This window comes from Leucopleurus acutus, assembly GCF_964270905.1.
Source record: "Leucopleurus acutus genome assembly, chromosome: 2".
NCBI lineage: Eukaryota > Metazoa > Chordata > Mammalia > Artiodactyla > Delphinidae > Leucopleurus > Leucopleurus acutus.
This window is the reverse complement of record NC_139143.1, coordinates 176,623,286-176,648,910: the sequence shown is the minus strand read 5'-3', so window position 1 is coordinate 176,648,910 and position 25,625 is coordinate 176,623,286. Positions and strand designations below refer to the sequence as shown.

Here is a 25,625-nt window from a genome sequence, read left to right as displayed (position 1 = left end):
TTGTGTAATTAGAAAGTCCAAAAGAAAATATGACTATTAAGTATCTTGGAAATAGGTGTTTTTCTTGGCCAAATAACTGTGGTAGTTATCAATAAACGAACTATTATTAAGATAAGCTATTTCCCTCTAACACTGGGAAACATCTGAGAAAAGACAGAGAAGGTTCCTATTCTCCCGAAGTTTGCACACTAGCCGGAAAGACACATGATAAACAGGTGCTGTGTGGATAGGATGATCAGGAAGGCAGTGACATTTGAAGGCTGAAAGCCAAAGGAAGGGCTGAAGAGGAGGAAGCCAGGAGAACCGGTGAGTGCAAGGCCTTTCGGTGGGGAGGAAGTCTCTAAACCAAAAGACGACCTATGTGGTTGGAGCGAGGGATAGTGGGTTGTTGGCAGAGATGAGAAGCGAGCCCTCAGCTCTCATGCCAAGGCGGAGTGAATACAGGCCTGGGGAGTCAGGAGGCCGTCCACTTGTAGTGTGATCTCGGGCAAGTCACTGCCCCTGTTTGAGTAGCCACTGTCTTCTCTGCAAAATCGGGATGATAAAACTTTGTAAGGTTGCAAGTATCAAAAGACATGTTAGTGGAAGCGCTTCGCAAACGACCGTTTATAGCATTATTACAAATTCCGCGGAACCAGTGGAGAGTTACCGACACCAGCCACCAACTAGCAAGCGGCGCTGGCTGGCGCGTGCGCGTTAGGCGGCCAGAACCCGGGCAGGGGATGAGTTCAGGCCCCGCCCGGAACTGCTCTGCCTCTTTTCGCCTCCTGGTCCCTCCCTTTTCCGCGGGCACCCAACCGTGCGTGTCCTGCGTGCTGACGTCAGGCGCGTGCCCCTGTCCGGCAGCTGAGGAGACCCCGCGCACTGCTGCCAACGCCCCGGCGGAGGAGCTGAGGTGAGTGCGGGGCCCGAGGCTCCCCGCGGGAGCGGCCTCCCCACAGTCCGGTCCCCGCCGCGCTGCCCCTGGCCTTTCCCCGTCCGGGGGGGGGACACCCCATCTCTGGGATCCCTGGAAGCCTGGGATCGTGGGGCGCGCGCGATGGGGGTGGGGTGCCGGGCTCGCGCGGCGCCGTCCGGGCTCGCGCGGGTCCGGGTTCTGTCGGGGGACGGAGCGGAGGGGGTCGCGGAGGGCAAGGCTTGGGGGAGCACAGGTCAGGCAAGAGGTGTGCGGCCGGGACGCCGGGGCAGGGCCGAGGGCGCGGCCGGGGCCGGGCTGTCACCTGGCAGCAGCGGAAGGAAAGGGTCACACCCATCCCGACCGCCCTGCTCCCCTCCCCCCGGCGCCGCGGACCCCTAGGGCGGGCGGCGGTCTGGGGCGCCTTGGACCGCGGAGCGGCTGGCGGGCGCCTGGGGTGCGCGGTGTGGCGGTGACCCGGACTCCCTGGCCGGGTCTGCCCCCCGCGCCCCGGCTTCGACTTCCTGCTTCGCCGGGCGCCGCCGCGGACATTTTGCGGCGAGCGGGGGGAGGGGAGCGGACTGCGAGCGCGGCGGGGAAGTGGCGGCCGGGCGGCGCGCGGCTCGCTGACGGCCCGGGGCTTTGCTTGCCGCGCGCCTTCCTCAGCGGTCCCGCAGCCCGACGCCTTGTCCCGCGGGGTGGGCCTGGTCACCGCTTCTCCGGTCTCCTTTATTCCTGCCTTAGGTCGAGTTCCTAATACCATTTACATTTCCTTCTCCAACTCGCCCTGCCTATTCAGTTGAAGCTTCCCTTTCAGGGAGTTACCTAACCACCTCCCGAAACTGTCGTTCTGCCGTTTGCCTAATTCCTCTCTTTAGGGGGAAATTTTCTTTGTTCTTTTTTTTTTTTGTCCTCCCCTTTAAGTCCAAGAGAAATGCAGTGGGGAAGATTACGTCATCGCAATATAAGGGGTGAGAGTTTTTAACTCCTACAAGTCAGGGACTCACTAAATTAAGACAGCATTTTGTTGGCTCGGTTGGGTCACCCAGTATCAGATCCTGCCTGTTTCCCAACTCATCGTATTCAGAGATAATCTTTTGAACGCCTGGCCATCTCATATGCATCTAAAAGCCAGGAAGGTTTAAAATCTCAGGATGAGCTTGTGCCAGGAAATAAAGCGTAAGACAACACTTGCGTAGGCAGTAACTTTAAAGATCCCTTTGAGTACTGGAATGAAGTTAATTTATTTGTGGAAGCATTTCTTTGGTCCAGGTTGTTTCACTTGTCCCATATGACTTACTGATTCAGAGTATGTACCGAAGTCTACACTCGTGCAGTATTGTGGCAAGGGTATGGTGAAAAGAGAATCAGTTCATTTTACACCTAATCTTTGCTTGCTAGTCACTTTAATTTTGTAATTAAAAACGGGTTTTGGTTTTTTTAACCAAAAAAACTTGAGTAACGTTTTCAGACTTTGGGGATCACAGTATTTGTTCTCCAGAATGTTAGGTACATCCAGGGTACTGTAGCACAGAAAAATGTTAGCATTGTAAAGCCAAAGAGATCCAACTGTGTAATGCATTGTTACAAGGAAAGTTCATGTTGAAACAAATATTTTCTTATTGTTTCTCCTTATTTGTATAGAGAGAACAGATTGCTCGTTAAGAAACACTTAAAAGAAGTGGTAGGTTTAAATCAGCTTTCTGTAGTGTGTAGGTGTTGGTAGACAAGACCCAGAAGGTGTCACAGCCTCTTAAAATTTTTGCACGTAATAACTGACACCTGTACTCAGTTGAACTTAATTTTTTGGCAGTCTGAGGCAGGTGTTACAGCCTAGGGTAGTCAGGGGCTAAAATCAAATATTGGTGAGATTCTTTTAAAGTCCACCAAGCCCAAATCTTGACTTTTTTGTAACTTCAAGATTTGTTTTCTTTTATTTGGATACTTTTTCCACTTATAATTTTGTGGTATATTATAGAAGCATTTCCAGTTATTTTAAAAATGGTTACACTAATAAAATGTTTTGATCCAAGAAGTGTTGCATTTGGAAAACTTTGAAGTACAATTTATTGTGTTGCCTGTCTGGGAGTAGTACTTATAGCCATTCTTGGAAGTAAAAGTCATATTGTACTTTATTTGTAGATATATTTTAAATGCATGTATCATTTTAGGGTCTTTTTTGAGAGGACAAAGAATGCTTAATGAGGAACACTTCAGGCTACAGAGCTTCCTCTGCTGGGGAAGGAGGGGTTAATATTTTGTTAACTTATGTCCCATAAATAGATCTGTATATTCTCCTGTATTAAAGGGCTTCATTCTAGGCTTTCAATATTCAGTATTCTCTTCCAAGTCTATTAGTTTCTCCCACTAGAATGTAAGTCTATGAAGGCAGGGCTTTTGACCTGGTATGGTCACCCCCGTATCCCTGGCACCTAGAATAGTGCCAGACTTATGATGTGTCTCAAGAAATGTTTGTCAAATGAATGAATGTGATGTCTGAAGGTTAATATTTTCACTTTCTGCATATTCTGTAGGCCTGTGTACTGTGTTTCCTGGGACCTCTTTTGTGCTTGGTCAGCCATATTCATATTTGGGCTCATTGAAGTGATGATTACTCATCTACTTTTGTTTGACCATATCCATCTGTTTAGTCCTATATCTTCTGCAGCTGTACTGTCTGAACAGTCAACCATTGCTTAGAAAATCTTTTCTGATGACCAGTTCTTATTCTCCTAAAAATTATTCAGACTTTAATGTTTGTTTCCTTCCTGTATTTCTTTGTTTGAAATAGCAGTTTAATTTTTCCATTTCTTCCCCTCAACTCAACAGTATCAAATTCCTGGTCATGTTATGCTTTGTCCCTTACGTTTCTACTTTTAGTTACTCATCCCTTCAGTCCAAAATATTTTTGCTAAAGCAATTTTCATTACTTGTCATTTCAGGTATGTCTGCCACTGCTGCTATTATAAGTCCTGGGTGTCAGAACTCTTCGTTACTAGTCGCCCCTGGGACATTGGTCTCAAACTGCTTATTCCATGAAGTGAAACCCCATTTTTGCCACTGAAGTGGTCTCCCATTAAAAAAAAATTTAAAAAAAGTGTTTTTCAACTATTTAGCTATTATGCTGAAGTCCAGAACAATTTCTAATATAGCAAAATACTACATATTGTTAAGTCATGGTGTTCACCAAGCCTCAGTGGTCAGTCACCTGAAGAGAACCTCTGTTGCTCACTCTGTTCTTTAACACTTTACACTTTTAACACTTGCATCATTTTCTCTAAGAGTAAGCCATTTGGATTTGCTGTTTTAATTCTGTTGTTGTATGTTCTTGGGAGAGACACTGTTAGAATAGGGATTAAAAGTGTACACTCTGGAACTAGACTGCTTGGATTTAAATCCTGGCTCTGGCATTTATTAGTTACATGCAATCTGAGTAAAGTCTTTGTCACTCAGTTTACCTTCTGTAGAATAGGGCTGGCAATAGTTTCTACCACACAGTGTTAGGAGAATCAGTTAACCTAAGTGAAGTACTTAAGACATTTCACTGGCACATAGTAAGTGCTCTGTAGGTGTTTGCCCTTGTTATTATTACAGCCTCTCAATGCCCCCACCTTTCAGAAGTTATCTGCGTTTCTCTCAAACATCAACAGTTTAATAACCATCCCCCCGCAGATTAATCTCATGAAACCATAAAAATTAAATGAGGTGAGGATTGGTGTCTGGTCTAAATTTTTTTATTTTTTTTTTTGCGGTACGCGGGCCTCTCATTGTTATGGCCTCTCCAGTTGCAGAGCACAGGCTCCAGACGCGCAGGCTCAGCGGCCATGGCTCACGGGCCCAGCCGATCCGCGGCATGTGGGATCTTCCGGGGCACGAACCCTTGTCCCCTGCATCGGCAGGCGGACTCTCAACCACTGCGCCACCAGGGAAGCCCCTGCTCTAAATTTTTATCCATTATCTTAACCAGTGTCATGGAAGTAGGGGTGTCAAGTATGCAGTATGTAGTCTGTGGACCAGGAGCGTAAGCATCAGCTTGGAGCTCCTTAGAAATACCAGGCTCCATCCCAGTCCTACTGAATCAGAATCTGAATTTTAACAAAATCCCCAAGTGATTTTTATGCACATTGATGTTTGAAGCACCCTCTTTAAGACTGCTGGATTTCACAAAAAGCGTTGAGTGCTTTATTTTTGTTTTTCCCCCACTTAAGTATAACCTGGTCTCTTTCAGGCAGCGTATCAGAATTTATTGCAAGGATTGTAATCAGGAAGTGAATGTGAAACCTATTTGGCTTTTAGAGGAATGAATTATAGTTTCTTGCCTGTTGTGTAGAATCGCCTCATGTCTGTGTTCATTATGAGGAACTAATGTGTTGTTTAGTTACTAAAGAGTCATTACCCACTTAATAATAACTAAATAATCCTAAATTCTAGTTTTAGAACTGCTTGAACTTGAGTTCAGTTACATGTTTGAACGCAGTGACTTTTTATGGAAAACTAATTGTTACGAAGAGCATATGATTAGGATCGTTCACATGATTGTTATGAAAACAGGTGAAATTCAAAGTTGGCATTTAGCTGATCAAATGTAAAAAATGTTTTCAGCTTTTTTTTTTACTAAAATAAACCATATCTCCAATCTCAAGGGAAAATGTTTAAAAAAAATTATTTATTTATTTATTTTTGGCTGTGTTGGGTCTTCCTTGCTGTGCGTGGCCTTTCTCTAGTTGCAGCAAGAGGGGGCTACTCTTCATTGCGGTGCACCGGCTTCTCACTGTGGTTGCTTCTCTTGTTGTGGAGCATGGGCTCTAGGCCCGTGGGCTTCAGTAGTTGCAGCACAAGGGCTCAGTCGTTGTGGCTTGTGGGCTCTAGAAGGCAGGCTCAGTAGTTGTGGCGCATGGGCTTAGTTGCTCCGTGGCATGTGGGGTCTTCCTGGACCAGGACTCGAACCCATGTCACCTGCACTGGCAGGCGGATTCTTAACCACTGTACTACCAGGGAAGTCCCAAGGGAAAATGCTAATAACTAAAATCTAGTCTTAATATAGCTACCATCCTGAAAAAATTATTGCTACTTTTAAAGGACTTGATTGAATTTTTCTTTAATTTTTCTTTTTTCTTACACTATTTGATGTAGCAGTGTATGCTCTAGAGCAATGTTTCCTAACCCTTTTCAAATCAAGGCAGACGGAAAAATATTGTATGCTACACTGGAGTAAATGGATAAGACTATTCTTGGCTTGCTAGAGGTGCTGCAGCCCCAGGAGAGCTGGGGGATCAATGTCTCAGAGAACACCTGTGTCCATTCTCTGTGTCCCAAATGGCAATATGAAGCTGTCTACTGTTGGATATTAAGCCACAGTCATTGTTTTCAGCTAAAAAGGTGATCACTTTTTGTTACTCCTTGTGTAAACAGAAGAGATTGAGAATAACAGATCAAACGAAACCAGAGGGAGAAATGGAGGTGGAGTGAAAGAATACCATGTTAATTAGTGTTAAAGAGGATGAGATGATAAATTTTGTAGAAGAAATCATAAGCAAGATTTCAGCTACAATCCATTTGCTTTGTTGGTAGGCAATTTAAGGATATTTGTAATTTTTTTTTTTTGGTTTGCTTTTAAATCTGTTTAAAAGCAGATGAAGAGGAGTAGGAAGTGAAAGAATAAAGTTTCTTAACAAAGAATCATTGTTATGTGTGGTTTCAAGGATTTTCATTCCTAATACAACTTCACTATAGTTACTAGTATTTGTTTCACCAGCTGAATGGTATTTGAGAGGAGCTCAATTTTAGAATCTTCTGAAGTGGAATTAAACCGTCTATATCACTTGTTACTTGCCAGAGAACTATATTTTTATTGTGAAGTTTAAGATTAACAGTAAGATTTAAAAATAAACTTAGATTTTAAAATGCAAATTTTCATTTATCAGATAATTAGGAACGAATGGATAGTTCCTGTGAATATTAGAGTGCTGGGGTTTAAATCAATATCTAATACCCTCATTTGTTTCAGAAAGTGTACATATAGTATACATACTACAAAATATAAGCTATGAAAATGTTTGAATTATTTTAGGTCATATGATTTATTTGTTCATAAGGCCAAAGGGAATGTTAGTTCATCCTAAGAGTTTATAATAAGCAGTGGAGATGGGGATAAGGGATAATTTAAATTTTAAGAGTAATGCCGGTATTGTTTCTCTGGTGTGTTTCAGAATACCTGGAAGAGATTTCCATGGGGGTAGGTATCAAATAAATTGGAAACCCTACATATTATATCCCCATCTTGGAAATTCATGATGTGTGTAAGTTTATTAAAGGTTCATAGAAGTTAGATCGTCAGAGAATCTGTTTAATTCAGTGTTTTTTTTTTTTGGCTGCACCATGCGGCGTATGAGATCTTCCGTGACCAGGGATGGAATCTGCACCCCCTGCATTGGGAGTGCGGAGTCTTAACCCACTGGACCGCCAGGGAAGTCCTAATTCAGTGTTTCTTAAACTTGTTTGATGACGGCCCTGCCTCCCCCACCCATGGAACACCCTGTAAAGCTTTGAGAAAGTGAACTGGGAGATGCTGGTGTCTCGTGGCTTGTTAATCTCTGTTAGGTTCAGGGGCTGTTGGTGTGGCTTTGCTATGGGTAGAAAAATGGGATAATTTTTCTCAAGTTACTGAGGCACGTGAAAGGTAAAGACTTCAGCAGAGGCCATAGATTATCTATTCTTCCTGTGGCCTAAACCCCACTCAAGAGCTATTGTAAAGAAATTGCTAATATATAGTTCCTTGGGATGGAATTTAGCATTTTACATATAAAACCCATCTTTGGGGTGTCTGTGGGGGAGTAACTCCATCTCAACTTAAAAATGGGGAAGGTATTGGAAGGGAAAAGCAGACCATTATTAGGGACTGGGGAAGTGATTGTCCAGTGGCTGCAAAGGAAATTTCTGAAATGGAGTCACTGTCTCCAGTTTCCTTTGTTCTTGGATCAGTGATCCTAGTTTAGGTATTTATTGTTTTCCAGTATTCTGAAAAGCTTGCAGTAATTTCAAAGCCATTTTTTTAAAGCTCTGAAAGTCATATAATTTTTAACTGTTTTATTTGCGATCCAAAGAATTTCTATGTTAAAAAAAAATAATTGTTAATGTACATGAGAAGTTTTTTAGGAGTTTGTGGTAGTAATCTGTAAGTTTTTTGTATTTTATAATTTGACATATTTCCTTTTCTTGTCATACATACTGCCCAATCCAGTTCTCCCTCACAAGAATAAAAACTCACCCCAGATCCCATCTTTTACATTAATTTTTTTTTCCTGGTTGCATGTGTTACATGGAAATGAAGATGTATTTGCCTTAAAACTTGTCCTTGGTTCTAGTTAAATCAGAGCCAGGAACAGAAAAATCATTTTACTTATTATTGGATAGTTATCTGAGAGAGGTGGGGGTGTGGGGAAAAGACATCATTTTGTGTATCATGATTGGGGTTAAGGACTTAGGTTGGGCTGTCTTAGTTCTTTTTCAAAAATTATTGTTTTTTGGTAATTTAGTAATTTTTCTTCAGGAGCAAGATTAATTCATGTCTTGGATGTGACACATATGTTGAAAATACGAAAGTTTGTTTTCTGTTGGCATGTTCTTTACCTCTGCTACTTTCAGTTGGAGAAATTGGTATAATTTCTGCTCTTATAAAAAAATCTGTCTCGCACTCTGCCTCTCTTTTTTTAAATATGAAGATGAGATGATTCTTTACAAATATTAAAACACACACTCTAAAAAAAGAAACCTAAGACATAGAAGCAGCTTTTAAAATAGAACTAATCAATGGCAAAGATTTTTTGAAGATGCAGATTCTGGAGATAACTTTTTGGCAATTATGTGATTCCTTAAGTTCATTATACACTATTTTTTTTTAACATCTTTATTGGGGTATAATTGCTTTACAATGGTGTGTTAGTTTCTGCTTTATAACAAAGTGAATCAGTTATACATATATTCCCATATCTCTTCCCTCTTGCGTCTCCCTCCCTCCCACCCTCCCTATCCCACCCTTCCAGGCAGTCACAAAGCACCGGGCTGATCTCCCTGTGCTATTATACACTATTTTAATTGATTTAAATCTGAGTGAATTGTTCCAAAATTAGAAGCATGTTTTAATTATAAAATGACAATGTAAGATTGGTTACATTAACTGTGTCACTCTGATATAGTTGCAAACACAATGTGATACACATACTTTGTGGGGATCCTGCTGCTTCTAGGAAAGTATCGTTTTTTTGCTAGTTTAAAAATTGGTAGAGGGACTTCCCTTGTGGCCAAGTGATTAAGACTCTGTGCTTCCACTGCAAGGGGTGAGGGTTCAATCCCTGGTCAGGGAAGTAAGATCCTGCATGCCATGAGGCCAAAAAAAAAAAAAAAAGTCTGTAGAATTGTGCATTACTAGAACAGAATAGAGAATAGAGTTGCTAGAGATGATACAGGGTGTTTATTCCCAAAAATGATGCTGGGTGGCTATTAAACACTTGCTGTTAACTACTTTAGCTAATTCAGACTGTGGAAGTGACTTAAGCTTTAGGAATAGAATCCTTCTCTCTCAGAGGGTATTAAATTTTGTTTTGTTTTGTTTTGATCCAGATAGTAATAGATGAGGGTTTAGGAGATTAGAGGACCCACTAACGGGTATATTCTGAGTCCAAAGAACAAGTGTTTTTGACTTGCTGCATCTCTAACCCATACTATTTTATTAATTTGTGAATTCAGCAACCCTTTGTGTGCAAAGTCACTGTTCTAGGTATTGGGGATATAGCAGTGAATACAGTAGACCAAAACAGATCTCTGTCCCCATGAAATCGACATACTAATGTGTGAGTTGGAGATAAGTGTTTGACTAAAAATGAAGAAGGAGAGGCAGGGTACAGTGCAGTGCTTCTGGGTTTGTAGAACTTGGGTTGCAATTTAAAATAAGGTAGTCAGAGGAGTTCTCAACTGCAGAATGACATTTGAGCAAAGATCTGTAGGGGATGTGACTGAATGAGTCATCCAGGGAAGAGCATTATGGATAGAGGAAATTACTGTAGTCACTCTTGATCAGTGACAGGTACTGTTTTGCTTAATTTTATATGAAGTCTTTAAAAATAGACATTAAACAAATGTATTCCATGATACATCTGGAATATCATTATAGGAACTTAGCTTCTCGAAATACGGCGTATGTATGTAATTTCCATAGAAACAATTGATAATCAAGGTAGAAGTTTGTGCTTTGATGGTGTTGTCTTTGGTTGCAAAGTGTGCTTTAAAAGGCAGATTTGTTGCCAACACATATTGGTTGTTTTTCAGTCTTTGCAACTCTTATCTTTGTTGTTTTTGTTTCTCTTGATCTCTTTTAGTGAATAGAACTATATTGTTACTCACTGCTATGCAGCCTGCAGTCATGCCAGCTGTACTGCATTGACATAGAATTTAGTGCAAATGTTATAGCATCTCTTATTCTTTGTCAAGTTATTTCTTCAAGCACACAGTTGAATGCTTCTGTAGAAGTTCACCCCGTTAACAGATTTTACATCAAAATTGGTAGACTGCTTTGATTCAGAATCTTGGTAATCTGGTTTAAAAATGGCTTGTAGTTTGTAAACTAGATTGTATGATGATCTGAATGTAGGTACCTCTGCCTCATTAGATATAACAAACTCTAAATGATCATGTTAGTTTTGTAGTTGGCATCTCACCTGGTAACCTGTTCAAAGAAAGGTTCTCAGTTTGTCACTCATTTTACTGTGTGTGTGTTGTCTAGGTAATATAGTAACTTTTTTTTTTTCCTGCAAATGTATGCTTGTATGTGGGATTTCTGATACAGACTGGCACGTGATTTCATCCTTGATAGACTTAGGACCACAAGAGTGCTTTAAGAATTTTCTGAGCAGATGATGATTTGAGCTGAGATCTGAAGGATGAGAAGTCAACAGCGTTAGGAGCAGGGGAAGGCATATTTGGCATGTATAAAGACCTGCAGGCAGGACAGGGCTCGGCATGTTTGAGGAATATAATGAGACTTGTGTGGCTAGAGCATGGTGAGTGTTAGGCATAGGAGTATGAAATATGAGATTTAAGATCTAAGAAGGGCCTTGCTATGGAAGTTCAGAGAAGTTGGGCAGTTTTTTTTTTTAATATTATTTATTTGGCTGCACTGGGTCTTAGCTGTGGCACGTGGGAGCTTTTAGTTGCGGCATGTGGGATCTATTTCCCTGACCAGGGATCGAACGTGGGCCCCCTGCATTGGGAATGTGTAGTCTTATCCCCTGGACCACCAGGGAAGTCCCCATTTGGGCAGTTTTTGATAGCTGGAATAGTTAGGGAAGGTGTTTCAGTTAAGGTGGGATTTGGGGGTGGTAAGTTAGGATAGAAATAGGATGAGTTGTAAGGCTAGACATCCAAGGTTTGGAGAGATGATATGATGTGGATAAAGGCATAGACATTGAGATAAGCACCAAACCATATTGGATAATTTAAATAGTGTCAGACAGTTGGCAGTTGATTAGGTGGGCCAAGTAAGACGCATACTTAGTTGTGCAATTTCAGTCCTATTCCCCAGGTTGTCAAGACCTCAGAGCTGTGGCAGATTGAGGCTTGAGATTTGGGATGTGTGAAATGCTCTATCTTTTGTTATCCGGTCTTTTGCGGGAAACTGAGGGGAGGTTTGAGTGTGTTTTAAAATCTACTTGCCCTTTCTTAAGAGAACAGAATTATGTTGCCCTTAATTAAGAGACCAGAATGGGAAAATTGCCTATAAGGGTGTCAGTATTAGTAATACCATTAAGGAAGAATATGGGGGGGGGGGTGATGCTTATTTGGTTATTGTCTGTATATGCCACTTTGGATTGTTGCCCCAAAAGGACATGAGCTTTGTTCCAGGCAGAGGGGGATATGGCTATGTATAGGACAATACTTGCCACTTATTAGGTGCCTAATAAAGGTTTGTTGACTGAATGAATAAATCTACAAGTCTTGAATATTTTGAGGGAAAATCTTATTGTAATATCCATTCTCTTCTAATCAGATACTTAGTACTCTTATACATTATTGCATACTCTTCAGTTCTTCCAAATTGTTTTGAAATATTACATTCAAAAGTTATATAGCTTATGTAGATATTTACTAATTGGACTACAATTTTTTTTGGTCACAAAGACAATATAAAATGATTACTTTGGCTAGCATCCCTTAGTTTTTGCCAATTTGAAGAAGGAAAACTCAGCATGGTAGTAAAAATAAGGACTCACGTTCTTATTGGATCAGACATTTCGGAATGAAGTCATTTTCAGAAATGAAGCTGACTCAGCAAACTTCTAGCCCTGCTGAAAACATCTTTTACCACATAGAATCATAATCTTTCATTTTATAAGTGCTACTGTCAGCACTCTTTTCCCTGACAGTCGCTTCATTTTTGTGGTCTCAAGGACCCATAGAACCTTAATTTGACACCCGCTTCTCTACTCTTTCATGTAGGTTGTGGTTTCACAGTATTTATCAGTTTCTTTCACAAATGACAGAAAATGGAAGAATTGAATAATTGCTTTAATGAGTGCCTAATGTTTGCCTTTCATCACTTTGCATATGTTAATGCATTTAATTGGCAGCTGGAGATATTAGGAATTTTGCAACCATTTTGTGGGAGAGAGATACATGAAGAATTGGAGATGTTTTTGCCCAAAGATACTTTTGTTTTATGAAACATCTGGAAAGTACATTTAGGGGAGGGGAGAAAAACCCAGTATCTTTCCCAAAAAGCAAAGGCTGCAGTAGTGTTATCACTTACATTCTGCCCAAGTTTACTTCCCTGATTTCTTTGACGATATTTTGGTGAAATATCTACCAATTTTGCATATATTTGCCAGTCTCACGTTAAAAAATCAACAAAAAATCAACAACAGGGCTCTTGGACATGTACTATGGAGACTTTGTCCTTTAACTTTCTATAATGACTTAATTCTAGAGGTAAGTGGAATTTTTGGGGTAAATAAGCTTACAGCTATTTAAGGATAGGAAAGAACAAAATAAGGTTTGGTTTTTGAAAAGTTAAAAATTTTATTAGCCTTATTTAAAGCAAAACGAGTGAATACTTAATTTCTTATTTTTATTTTACCACCTTTTTTAAAAAATTAATTTTTTTGGCTGCGTTGGGTCTTTCTTGCTGTGCGCAGGCTTTCTCTAGTTGTGGTGAGCGGGGGCTACTCTTTGTTGTAGTGTGCGAGCTTCTCACTGTGGTGGCTTCTCTTGTTGCGGAACACGGGCTCTAGGTGCTCAGGCTTCAGTAGTTGTGGCACATGGGCTCAGTAGCTGTGACACACAGGCTTAGTTGCTCCTCGGCATGTGGGATCTTCCTGGACCAGGGATCAAACCCGTGTCTCCTTCACTGGCAGGAGGATCCACTGTGCCACCAGGGAAGTCCCTACCACCTTTCTTGATGATAGGATTCTGGCCTTCACCAATTTCTTCCTGTTAGAATAGACACCTAGAAGATGGAACATAAACAATTGAAACAGCCAATCAGCTCCTAGGGAACATGTGCTGGCTTGAGTGAGGAGGACAAGGCGCAAAAAAATGTTAATTATTTCAGGAGGATTTTCTATAAAGAAAACTTCTGGGTAATGAATGAAATATTTGAGACCTGGTGTTCTTACCTAGCCTCTACTCTAATAATTCTAAGAAACCATCTAACTGCTCTATTATTTACTTATACAACTTAAATCCACAACAAAATCATTATGTCTCACAAAGCTCAGTCAATTAAGTAAACAGGTTTGGGGATTTTATTTTACTCTCCTTACAAGCTAATATGTTAGCCTGATATTGTTTTATGGCTGCTGGCAGAAGACATGAGACTCTAGGGTCAGAGACAAAGAATTTAATTAAGCCACAGCCAGCAGCAGGAGATCAGTGTGTTGTGTGCTGCTTCCCCTTATCCCTAAGACTTCCATGTGGGAGATGCAGTGGGTTTGTGTCATAGCTGAGGAACACCGAGCTTGGGGAACCTACTATTTAATAGCATGCAGAAGGCAACCCTGCTCTTTGTCCCAGAGGGAGACATTACTGTATCCTTCGAGGTTGTTTGCTGCAAACACAACCCTATGACATGGCCTGGGTAGAGTGGTCAGGGCCTTGCATTCTTAGCATACCTAGCAAGATGGGTAGGACCACAAGAGACCTATGGGGTCTCTTCCAACACAGGGTTGGCTACTTTTTAATAATTGAAAGTTATTTTATAGAATTCCAATTTTAACTTATTTTTCCAATTGGAATGCATACATTTATTATTCGAAACGGAGGCAAACTACTTGATCATATTAAGCTTCTTTTGGATTTTTATTAGGGCAAATACGTTTGAGCAGTAGTTGAATTGCTTTGACTTTTTTTTTTAAAATAAATTTATTTATTTATTTATGGCTGCGTTTGGTCTTCATTGCTGCGTGCGGGCTTTCTCTAGTTGTGGTGAGCGGGGGCTACTCTTTGTTGCGGTGTGCGGGCTTCTCATTGCGGTGGCTTCTCCTGTTGGGGAGCACGGGCTCTAGGTTTGCGGGCTTCAGTAGTTGTGGCATGCGGGCTTCAGTAGTTGTGGCTCGAGGACTCTAGAGCACAGGTTCAGTAGTTGTGGTGCACGGGCTTTGTTGCTCCGCGGCATGTGGGATCTTCCCAGACCAGGGAGCAAACCCTTGTCCCGTGCACTGGCAGGCGGAATGAGTGCCAAAGTTTTCTAAGATTATTTCCTATTTACTGAGGACTCTGAAAACAAATTATGAAGTTCAAAAAGAACTGTGTTTATGTGGCTTGTTCTGTATTTGCCTGAATTCTGAAGAGTTGGGAAAGAATGTCAGGATACATGAGTGTTAACTGTCTGGCATAGGGGCAAGTTCTTTGCATTTAGACCAGAATATCTGCAAAATGATGGGATTTAGTTAGTTCATTAAGGGATATTCCAATTCGGAAAAGAAATCTTATTCTTTATTTTGTTTTTTTAAAGTAATATTGGGTGAACTCTTAAATTTTGGTTCTCATAAATTTTTTTGAAGCTAAATGTTTATTTCAAGGTTTAAAAACATTCTTCTTACAGTGTATTGCTTGTTTTGGGGGAGAAAGGTAACTATGGTGGAGGTGTAATGACAGCAAAAGGTTATATAAACCATATTCTCTAAAGTGACTGGATTTGATAGGAGAGACAGGTGATGCCGATTTTATTTATTCTGTTTAATCCTTTAAGCAGACCAGCTGTTTCATTGGATAGGTAAGGAAGGCTTGTTATTCCGGGTTGTTACTCTCTTGATTCTCCATATCTCTTTCCTGTATCCTAAGTATGAAAATGGATTACTTCAGGGGGAAATGTGTTTCAAATGAAAAGAGCATTACTTTGAGTGTATTTTGTGTTAGTGTGAATGTAGTGTCTTTTTCCGACATCACTTCTGTCAATTCCATTGTAACACTAACTCTCAGAGTTAGTGTAGACCCCACAGCTTAAGGGCTCAGCCCCACAAAACTGCCTCCACTTCAGGCACCAGCTGCAGATGGGGTACCCAGGCTATCCACCCTTCTGCATGGCTGATGGCAAATTTGGGGTATGGAGTACGTGTCCTCCCCAGGCAGGCACTCTCCAGCACGACGTGTTGACTAACTTGGAAGCTCTCTAAATCTTGTTCGCCAGTTTTCACAGAGCTCAATCTCCAGTGCTCCCCTCCCCGTCCTCTCTTCCTGAGGTTGGCAGGTAGGGCTGAAAGTTCTAACGCTCTCATCACTTGGTCTTTCTGGTGAGCAGTCCCATCCCAAGGCTATCCAGAGGCCCCATCCTAAGTCATTATTAGGAAGGGGCTCATTATGAATGACAAAAGGTACTGCTACCATTTAGGGGAATTGCAAGGGTTTTAGGAGCTCTGTGGAGTCCTGGACAAAGACCAAACACTTATTTTCACCACAGTGAATACCAAAAATTGGATGCGGCTTTTATTCACACTGTTTACTGTTAATATTTGACATCTTTTTATAAGGGATATAATAGTCTGATTGAGAATGTACATGTTTTGCAAAACAAGCTTATTAGCAAATACCTAACCCCCAAATCTTTTCATATGCTCTTTGTGCCTTGTGCCTAGAATGAACTGTGGGGCATGGGAAGATAGGGCATCTGTAGCTGGGAGCGTTTTCCCTTCCCCACATACAAATCCTTTTCCTCAGGGATTGCATTGTTTGGTGGAGTTTAGTTGGCATCCAGCCAATAATAATAATGATACTAAGAGTTCCATAGCCTCTTTAAATCCAGAGCTCAAGAACCCCAGAAAACTAAAGGGGCTTTGGTTTTGAGATTCTCAAAGGGTAATTTGGACCTCCAAAGCATTTAAGAATGTAGGAGATAACGGTTTTGGTGTGGCTGTCAGGAGGAGTGATAGGTATTGGGAAGGAGTGTGGAAGATCCACCTTATTTCACAATTTATCTTCCTTATAATTGGCAGAATCATTTTTTATGCCTTAAGTTGCTCAACACCAACCAATTCCAAGTTCTGGTACAAATGAACTTCATTATTAAAATAAATAGTGCTTAGTTATTGGTGCAGAATAACTTTTCTAGCCACTCTGGATAGCAGAATGGTACATTGGTACTACATAGCCTCTTTGCTGTTATAGTGATTTGACGTTGTTTAAATAGGAAGTTAACATAAGGAATTACAAATATGTCTGGCTTAGTTTCCTCCATGTTGTTGAAGCTGGCATTGTATATATTGCAAGAACAAAGTCTCTCCCCTGGCCCCCCTACTCCCTCCCCATCTGTGGGTCATCTGGTGACCTTTTAGTACATGAAATTATTAATAATACATGTCAGATGCTTTGCAGAATAATCCTAATTAAATTGGAACTTGACTCTGAAATGACCACCTTTGTAGTGATAGCTCTAAATTTGACTACATTTGTAGTAAAGACAATGAGTACTATAAAAGTACCTTTACTCATTTAAGAGTAGGTGCAAACATTTACTAAGCATTTACCAGAGGCCAGGCACTGTTTTGAATTCCTTACATCTTTTATCTTATTCAATCAACTTACCCTATGAGAAAAGTATTACTATTTTCATTTTTGAGATAAGGGAGAACTGAGCAGTTATACAGCTTGCCTAAGGTCACATAGCTAGAGTGGTAGAGCCAGTCTGACTCCTGAACCAGTGCTCTTACTTAACTGGGGATCCACAACCAGTTTCTGATAGATTGCTGAACTGTCGGGTGAGGAAGCATAAGAAATGGAAGATTTGTGGGTATATAGATAGAAAGGGGAAGAGTGAACTCTATCTTAAAAATTCTCTCTTCTCGCTTCCCTTCTCCCCAATAAGATTGAGTGGTTGTCTGCAGGGTGAAGAAATAGGAAATGAACTTAACCCCTGTTTCTTGCTTCTTCCTCTGCCTTCCTCTTCCCAGTCTGGCAACTGTCATAGGTATATACTTGCCTCTCCATTTGTAGTGATCATATTTGTTTTGATTAATGTCACTTCTTAGGAGAAAGTAGTATAGTATAGAATTTTGGAGCAGAGCCTTGACAGACTGTTTGGGTTTAAATTCCAGTTCTGCCATTTACGGGCTCAGTAATCTTGGTCTATTTGCTTAACTTCGCTGAGCCCTACTTTTCTTACCTGTGAAATGGGGACAGTATAGTACATGTCTCAGAGTTGAGAGGACGAAATGTATGAATATGTGTAATATGTTTAGAACAGTATGTGGCATATAGTAAGTGCTATATAAGTATTGCCACTGGCACTATTATTTGAGAACACTTGGGTTGAACCAGTTTTTTTTTTTTTTTTGCGGTGCGCGGACCTCTCACTGTTGTGGCCTCTCCCGTTGCGGAGCACAGGCTCTGGACGCGCAGGCTCAGCGGCCATGGCTCACGGGCCTAGCAGCTCCGCGGAATGTGGGATCTTCCCGGACCGGGGCACGAACCCGTGTCCCCTGCATCGGCAGGCGGACTCTCAACCACTGTGCCACCAGGGAAGCCCTGAACCAGTTTTAAAGCACCTCTGAAGTATCTTGGTTCGTGATCTCTCAGTATACAACATGAGTTTTTCATTACTAAATATGTAAAGTGCCTGGTTGATACAGATAATTCACAGTGATAATTTGGATTCTACTTTTAAGAAACTCACTTCTGGGTGATCTAAATGTCAGTAGTGTTTATCTTAGTTTAGATTCTTTTGTTACTGGTATTTTTTGTCTTGTTATCATATAGGGCAGTGGTTCTCAAACTTCACTGTGCATTAGAATTTCATAGGAAGTGTTGCGCTCTGATCTATTAGATTTGGGGTGAGGGCCCAGGAATCTGAATTGTTAACAGACTCATTTCAGGTAATTCTGACTCTGGTTGTCCTAAGTGATAGTTTTGGAATTGCTGATGTAGAGGCTGAATTCAAGCCTAACAGGAAAAAGAGATTATAAAAAATATTATCAATAACAATGTGAACATTAATAAACAGAAACCTCATTTAAGATGGAGTCAGGTGACCAGAAGGGGGAGCTCTCACACCCTACCACTAGACTTTAGTTGTAGACCTGAGAAGTACCTTTGTATCTCCAATAGGGAGAAGGTAAAATAACTGGCTGTTTTATTGTTTTAGGTTAACAACTGTCACATTTTCAGTAGTTTGCATGTAGGCAGTGATAATTAATAAACTAAAAAAGCATTTAATTTGGTGTTTAAAGATAGTGATAGGGTCTATTCCAATACCTAAATTATATTGTTAACACCTGTTAAGTAGCTTGGTTTTAGGGACTGCTCTGTAAATACAGGGAAATGCAGGAAATACAGGAAAAAAATAATACAGGAGTCTTCAAGTGAAGAAGAAATATTTGGGTGGATTTCTTGTTTTTTGTGTCATTAGCTAAATAGCAGCAAATATATTCAGTTCATTTTAGCCTATGTTTTTGGTGCACCTGCTTTGTGCAAAGTGTGAGAAGTTTTGATTAGGTAATAGTCCACCAAAGAGAGAAGAAAGTGCAGTGCAAGTTTTGATCCTCTGGACGAAAATAGGTATGGTAGGATTGACTTAACTGGCACAGTTGGTAGAGGAATTCATGTATATTGAGTATGTGCTAGGAGCCAGGTCCTTTTATATTACTTAGTCTTTATAACTTTGCAAGGTGTTGGTGTAAATTATAACTAGTTTGTTTTACAAATGAGAAAATTGAGGCAAAAAGAGATTAAGAAACTTGCGTAGGTCACTAGTAAGTGCTGAGCAGAGGTTAAAACCCAGGGTTTTCCTGACTTCAGAGTTAGGAAAATTATTATTGTTATGTATTTAGTTTCTGTAGTTCGGAAATTCTTCCCAGCTTTACTAAGCAGGACATGCAAGAAGGGCCTGATTGGCTTGGGGGCTGTTTCTCCTGCTGAGAAAAGATCCAGACTTCTGAAAGTTCTCAAAGTAGTAATGTTAGTGATCTTGCCAAACTGTTTGTGGACCACATTTCTCTCACAAGAGTTCTAGTCACCCATTATCTTTCATTGGAAAAGCTTAAAGATCTTCCTCAGAAAGTTTGGCATTTAGTTGTAGTGATTTTGCTCTTAAGAATGCAGAGAGGTTTTGGGACTTCCTTGGCGGCCCAGTGGTTAAGACTTTGCCTTCCAATGCAAGGGGTGCAGGTTCGATCCCTGGTCAGGGAGCTAAGATCCCACATGCCTCATGATCAAAAAACCAAAACATAAAACAGAACAATATTGTGACATTCAATACAGCTTGTGATAGTTGTGACTTAACCATGTGGCAGTCATATTCATGTCTTTAATTATGGAAACTTTTTGTTTTCAATTTCTTCTTCCTTATTTCCTAGAGAATTTTAATGAAACTTTCAGGAAATGGTAGCTCTTCCTTCACTAGAAGTTTCAAGTTTATAAATGGCCTGATGATTTTGTATTTGCTAGGTAGTATGGGTTACAAGTCTTAAAAGTGAATACCGTAGGTAGACTGACGATAAGGATCTTCATATTTAGGGATGACAATTGATTTTAACCATAGTTAAAATTTAATAATAGCATTTATTTTAGGCGTTTTTAAGACAAAGTCTCAAAAGTGGTCAAGTTTACTGTAAAGTTACTTGATAAATCCAAATATTATTATAATTTTATTGATTCTAAGACTTTTTCTCTTAACATTTAACACCTCTAAATTTAGGATGTATTTTAAAAATTGTTGTCTTCTTAGCATCCGTGAAATATAGTAATTAGGATTCAGTTCTGCTGCTGTAACAGAGAAGTCCAAAATAATAGGGGCCTAATGAAAGAGAAGTTTCTTTCTCATGTAAAAGTCTTGGAAGGCAATACAGGGCTGGCCCTTCCTATTGTGTTACTCATCCTTAGCATGTAATTTCTGTCTTCTGGTTCAGTGTGACTGCTTCGGCTTCCATTATCATGTCTGCATTCCAGCCTAAAGGCCGGGATAGGAGAAACTATTCCCCTTGTTTTTAAGGCTAGTCTTGAAAATTGCATCCATCGCTTCCATTCCCATTTGCCAGAACTTGGTCACATCTAGCTGCAAAAGAATTTAGGAAATGTAGTCTTTACTAAGAGCCATATGCTTCAGTAAAATTCTGTTACTAAAGAAGAGAGGAAGAATTGGAAGACCACTAGCAGTGTCTGCCACAGTGATCAAACCTTACTTTCTGTCCAGTGCTTATGATTAAACTCTGTAAAAAAAAATTGCCCCATAATAATGGTCATGAGAAATAGAAGATACAGGAACTGAACTTGAAACTGATTTTTAGGCACCTGGAAAATATTCTGTAGGATGATCAGAACTCTCTCTGCTTACCTTTCTTTTCTTTACTCTGAATTGGAAAGAAATTTTACAGAAGACCTTGTTTTTTAGTAGAATATTATCCTGTTTTTCAGAGGTGGACTGAGGAACCATGAGAAGACAGCTATTCCTGTTTTCTCTTCTTTTATTATTAAGTAAAAGACATTCTTCTAGAATAATTCTCTAGAACTAATTTAGTGCTTGGTTTAGTGTGATTATTTTGATAGGTAATTTGATTTAGTTTAGGGATTAAGATCCTTAACCTAGTATGAGTACTCCTCTAGTGCATTACAGGGAAAATGTAGTCAAGATGGTTTTGATGAGGAACAGGAGAATGTATATTTCCTTTAGGTTATTCACTTGTATATACAGAGATTTTTTTTTCTTTTTTTTTTGAAATTAATTAATTTTTGGCTGCATTGGGTCTTTGTTGCTGCACGTGGGCTTTCTCTAGTTGTGGCGAGCGGGGGCTATTCTTCGTTGCGGTGCGCAGGCTTCTCATTGTGGTGGCTTCTCTTGTTGCGGAGCACAGGCTCTAGGTGTGCAGGGCTTCAGTAGTTGTGGCACATGGGCTCAGTAGTTGTGGCTCGTGGGCTCTAGAGTGCAGGCTTCGTAGTTGTGGCGCATGGCCTTAGTTGCTCCGCTGCATGTAGGATCTTCCCGGACCAGGGCTTGAACCTGTGTCCCCTGCATTGACAGGCGGATTCTTAACCACTGTTCCACCAAGGAAGCCCTGATACAGAGATGTTAACAGACTTATAAGTCATGATTAAGAGTTGTGAAGGTTACTGTACGATCATATAGGTCTGGCATCCAATCCACAGTTAGATGGTTCTGTGACATTTTTATGTTTAATAAGGTGGCAGCTTTAGCTAACAAGAAATTGTAATCCCTCAGAATTATAATTGAAAAAGGATTTTATCTTAAAATATAGGTATAGAGGGTGTGGTGTTTCTTCTTTATTCTTCCAGAAAAACTGTTATAATTTTTCATTGACTCTAAGATGTCATATATCCCAATTTCGTAGATGTCAAAATGTGGGGGAAAATGGCTGGTAACAAGGGTAAGGAACCTTCGGTAAAGATATGTTCTGATTTTAGAAACGTTTAAGTGTAAAAACAAGCATTCAGAATTGAAATGTAATAAATCCTTGGCACATTTGTAATCAATAGCTTCTTAGAATGGAGGACTACAGTAAGAGAAGCTAAAGTAATTGTATCTGTTTGTAAGTTAGAATGCTTTAGAGTGATCTGACTTTTTCATTATAAAAATCTAGGTTTTGACCTCTTCATGCCATGAATATTGAATTAGTAACTAGGCAACTTGGCGCTAAAAGAGCTACTGAGACCAGGGATCACCCTGATCTTTGTCCCGTCCCTCATGTTGCTCATCTATTACAGACGGGAGGTGGTGGTGCTCTGCTGCTTATTGGTTATAGCCTGAGTAACTATAGCTCTAAGGTTGGGTAAATGGACCATTCATTGAAGCAGTGGTCTTTGTATTGCAGTCTAGTACACATATACCTGTACACACACATGTGTGGGCATGTACAACTGAAGGAAAAGTTGCACAAATTAACTTGACACACTACGTGGGATTCATTTTCGAAGAGCCTCTTCTCTTTCATTATACAAAGACATGCTGCTCTTTATGCTACTTTTGATTTTTTAAAAAACACTTATGTCGAAAACAACCGGGCTTCCCTGGTGGCGCAGGGATTGAGAATCTGCCTGCCAATGCAGGGGACACGGGTTCGAGCCCTGGTCTGGGAAGATCCCACATGCCGCGGAGCATCTAGGCCCGTGAGCCACAACTACTGAGCCTGTGAGTCTGGAGCCTGTGCTCCGCAACAAGAGAAGCCGTGATAGTGAGAGGCCCGCACACCGCGATGAAGAGTGGCCCTCACTTGCCCCAAATGGAGAAAGCCCTCACACAGAAACGAAGACCCAACACAGTCAAAAATAAATAAATAAATAAATTAATTAAAAAAAGAAAAAAGAAAACAGCCAAGGATCAGAAACTTAGAAAATTGACTCTTATTTGCAAGTCACTATTTCTCTTTTTAGGTTCTTTTAGCCCTAGTAGTTGGGTTGCTGGTTCTGTTATTGCTCTGAATGAGAGAGCCTGTTGCTAATTGAAGGAAAAAAAACACATGTATAAGTACAAATAATTAACAGAAATATCTTTAATCCTTTTGTAGGTCATCATCAAATTTGAAATATTTAAAGTGGATACAAAACTGTTTCAGCAATGCAGACAATTAAGTGCGTTGTTGTGGGCGATGGTGCCGTTGGTAAAACATGTCTCCTGATATCCTACACAACAAACAAATTTCCTTCTGAGTATGTACCGACTGTAAGTATAAAGCTTCCATCTATTAGTGAAATATATTATAATTTGATATCCTTTTGAAAACTTTATGTACTGAAATTTTTCTGTTGTCTGCCTTTGTTTCCTGTTTTTAAAGATCTTGACTTATCATGGGTAAATTATATACACTTTAAAATTAAACAGCTGAAAAATCAGTGGAAAGTCAGAAGGGGTGATACAAGGGTTTGCAAGAAGTGCTGGGAGGCAAAACTCCAATAGACAAGATTCTAAAGAGTGGTGGTCTCAGTCTGGAGAAGTATGCCCTACATTTTGGAAAGAGGTGATTTTTTTTGATATCTTGGCCAATGATTAATCAGTGCTTGGAGGTCTTCTGGGATGATTTTGGGGGTCTTATAACTTCAGGGAAAGTAGTATGTGTCTCCACTTATTCTCCTTAGGGAATAGAAGGAAAGCTTATGGAGCTGTTGTCCTAGCAGTAATGGAGCTCCAGACTGGTTTTTAGAGGCACAGAAGACCTGTTTTTCTTATGAGTACATCAACAGAAGAAGCCTTTGGGGATTCTCTCCCACAAATGCTTTTTATCAGCTCCTTGGAAGAGTAGAGGGAAAATGGGAATAACAAAGATACTGAAGTGAGAGAGACAGTTATTTAGAGTAACACTCATTGTGAATGTGTTTGGGGATCCAGTGTTTGTCCCAGGTTGGTTGACCAATCCAGTGGTGTAATTATATTAAACATAGATGTCTATTCTGTGGTGAGAGAGGAGCTAGGGTTGGCCTGGCCTGGCAGTAACCACCTCTGTGAAGTGAGCTCTTTTAGGGGTGGGTTATGAAGCACCTATGTATGATTAATATGGAACTAGTATTGTTTGGAAGTAAAAAGGAAGAAAATGTATCATTACTTTAGGTTAATCTTCAGAGATGAGAGCATTTTTAAGAGGGTGACAGGTTAAAGGCTTGGTAATTATGTTAAATTGTAATTGAAAGTCTATAATGTCCCAGGGCATATAAAGTGATTGAGGTAGGCCCAGGCTTTTGGAAGAAAAATTAGGTTTCTTTGAGGGGGAGAAATCATATTTTTAAATACGAAATCGTATTTTTGAGTTGGCCCATTTGGGGACATTCATAAGTGAAAGAAGTTCTGAGGTTGAAAAGGACTTTTAGGGGACTTTTAGAGATACATCGATTTTGTAGGTCTTGAGTGAGGGCAACTGTCAGATTATTTGTGTTTCAGTCTCCATTTAAAGTTGTTTTCTTGTAAACATGGTTTCTGAGTCTAGGCTTTCTATTTAAGGAGGGCTTATTGGTGTTTTATGTATATGTTTGTATGTGGATCTCTGGAAGAGGGTTAGGTATGACTTAAGAAAATAACCTGAATGGTTTGAGAGCTTAACCACATTCTTTACACTTCCTTGTTCTTGTTATCAGGAACTGACTTTCCCTTAACTACCACCTCCCCCAAAGCCCTTGCTTCCAATCCACTCTTGCTTACATTTAAACAAACTCCCAACAACCCACTAAAACATGAACCAGAAAATTAGTGTTAAACAGAGCTGATCTTAAAATGTAACATCCTTCTCCTGGTTGCAAAGCCTTGGTTTTCAATTGTAAATTAATTCAGGAGTCCATGAATTAGTGTTGGGTCTTTTTTCATTTAGCACTGTTAGCTCCCATTTTCACAAATAACTTAGTACAACCAATATTAGTATATACTAAGTTTGTTAATGGGTTTTACAGTCTGTTTACAAATAGTATACCCTATTCACTATCCTTAAGTGTACATAAACACACACACCCCCCTACCTATATACTATCCTTAAGTATACCCAATTCAAAGAAGATATCTTAGGTCATGTGATTTGTACCCAATAACATGAGTTTTATTCATGAAGTCCCAACAAATAATCTGCCAGCCGTTTCTTAAGACACTTTCCTTGAGTACCTTGAGGGAACCTACATTTCTCTCTAATGGGAATGTTTGCAACAAGGCTGCTCCTGTCTTCAACCCTGAAAGGAAAAAGATTATCATGGATCTAGGAGATTTTAATACTAGATTAAAAGGAAATGGTCTATGAAGAAATAATTTCTTAGAAATCAGGTTGAAAATTGAGGTAAACTTTAAACTACTGTCTCAGAAGTTTCAGACTTGAATAGGATCATCTTGTATAGTCAGGGGACTCTGCTCCTGTGACACCTCTAAGCCTTCTGTGGATTTTTATCCAAGCTGCTGGGGTAGAGCAGACATCCCAGAATACATCTCCTGCCACTTTTTTCAAGAACTATTAGGTCATGCAAGGGCTTAGTTGGCAAGGTTGGTCATATAAGAAAGATGGACTAAGAGATGGTTGAGTCTTGGGAAAGAAACATTGTCTTAGCTTAAGAGTTGTCCTGTCCTGTTTTGACCATCCCCTTGCACGCTAACAATGTCATATTTTTATGTTTTAGGTTTTTGACAACTATGCAGTCACAGTTATGATTGGTGGAGAGCCTTATACTCTTGGACTTTTTGATACTGCAGGTGAAAACTTGATGTCTTTTACAATGTTTTGGTCTGTAACTATAACACTTGGTGGTTGTCTTTTTTTGGACATTTGGGAAACTAGAA

At 40.2% G+C, this 25,625-nt stretch overlaps 1 protein-coding gene across 2 annotated transcripts in view; it reads left to right on the top strand.

Annotated features, from left to right (window-relative positions):
* The first annotated feature begins 786 nt into the window (after positions 1-786).
* CDC42 (cell division cycle 42) overlaps positions 787-25,625 on the top strand; it is a 40,846-nt gene continuing 16,007 nt past the window's right edge. Inside the window, exons 1-3 of one of the 2 annotated variants that reach the window (XM_082858107.1) lie at positions 787-895; positions 22,891-23,045; positions 25,466-25,538. In XM_082858107.1, coding sequence (XP_082714233.1) covers positions 22,941-23,045; positions 25,466-25,538 — 178 coding nt within the window. In that variant the 5' untranslated portion in view covers positions 787-895; positions 22,891-22,940. Of the gene's footprint in view, positions 896-1,415; positions 1,867-22,890; positions 23,046-25,465; positions 25,539-25,625 lie in introns of those variants that run through there. The other variant, XM_082858108.1, reaches the window with a different exon arrangement.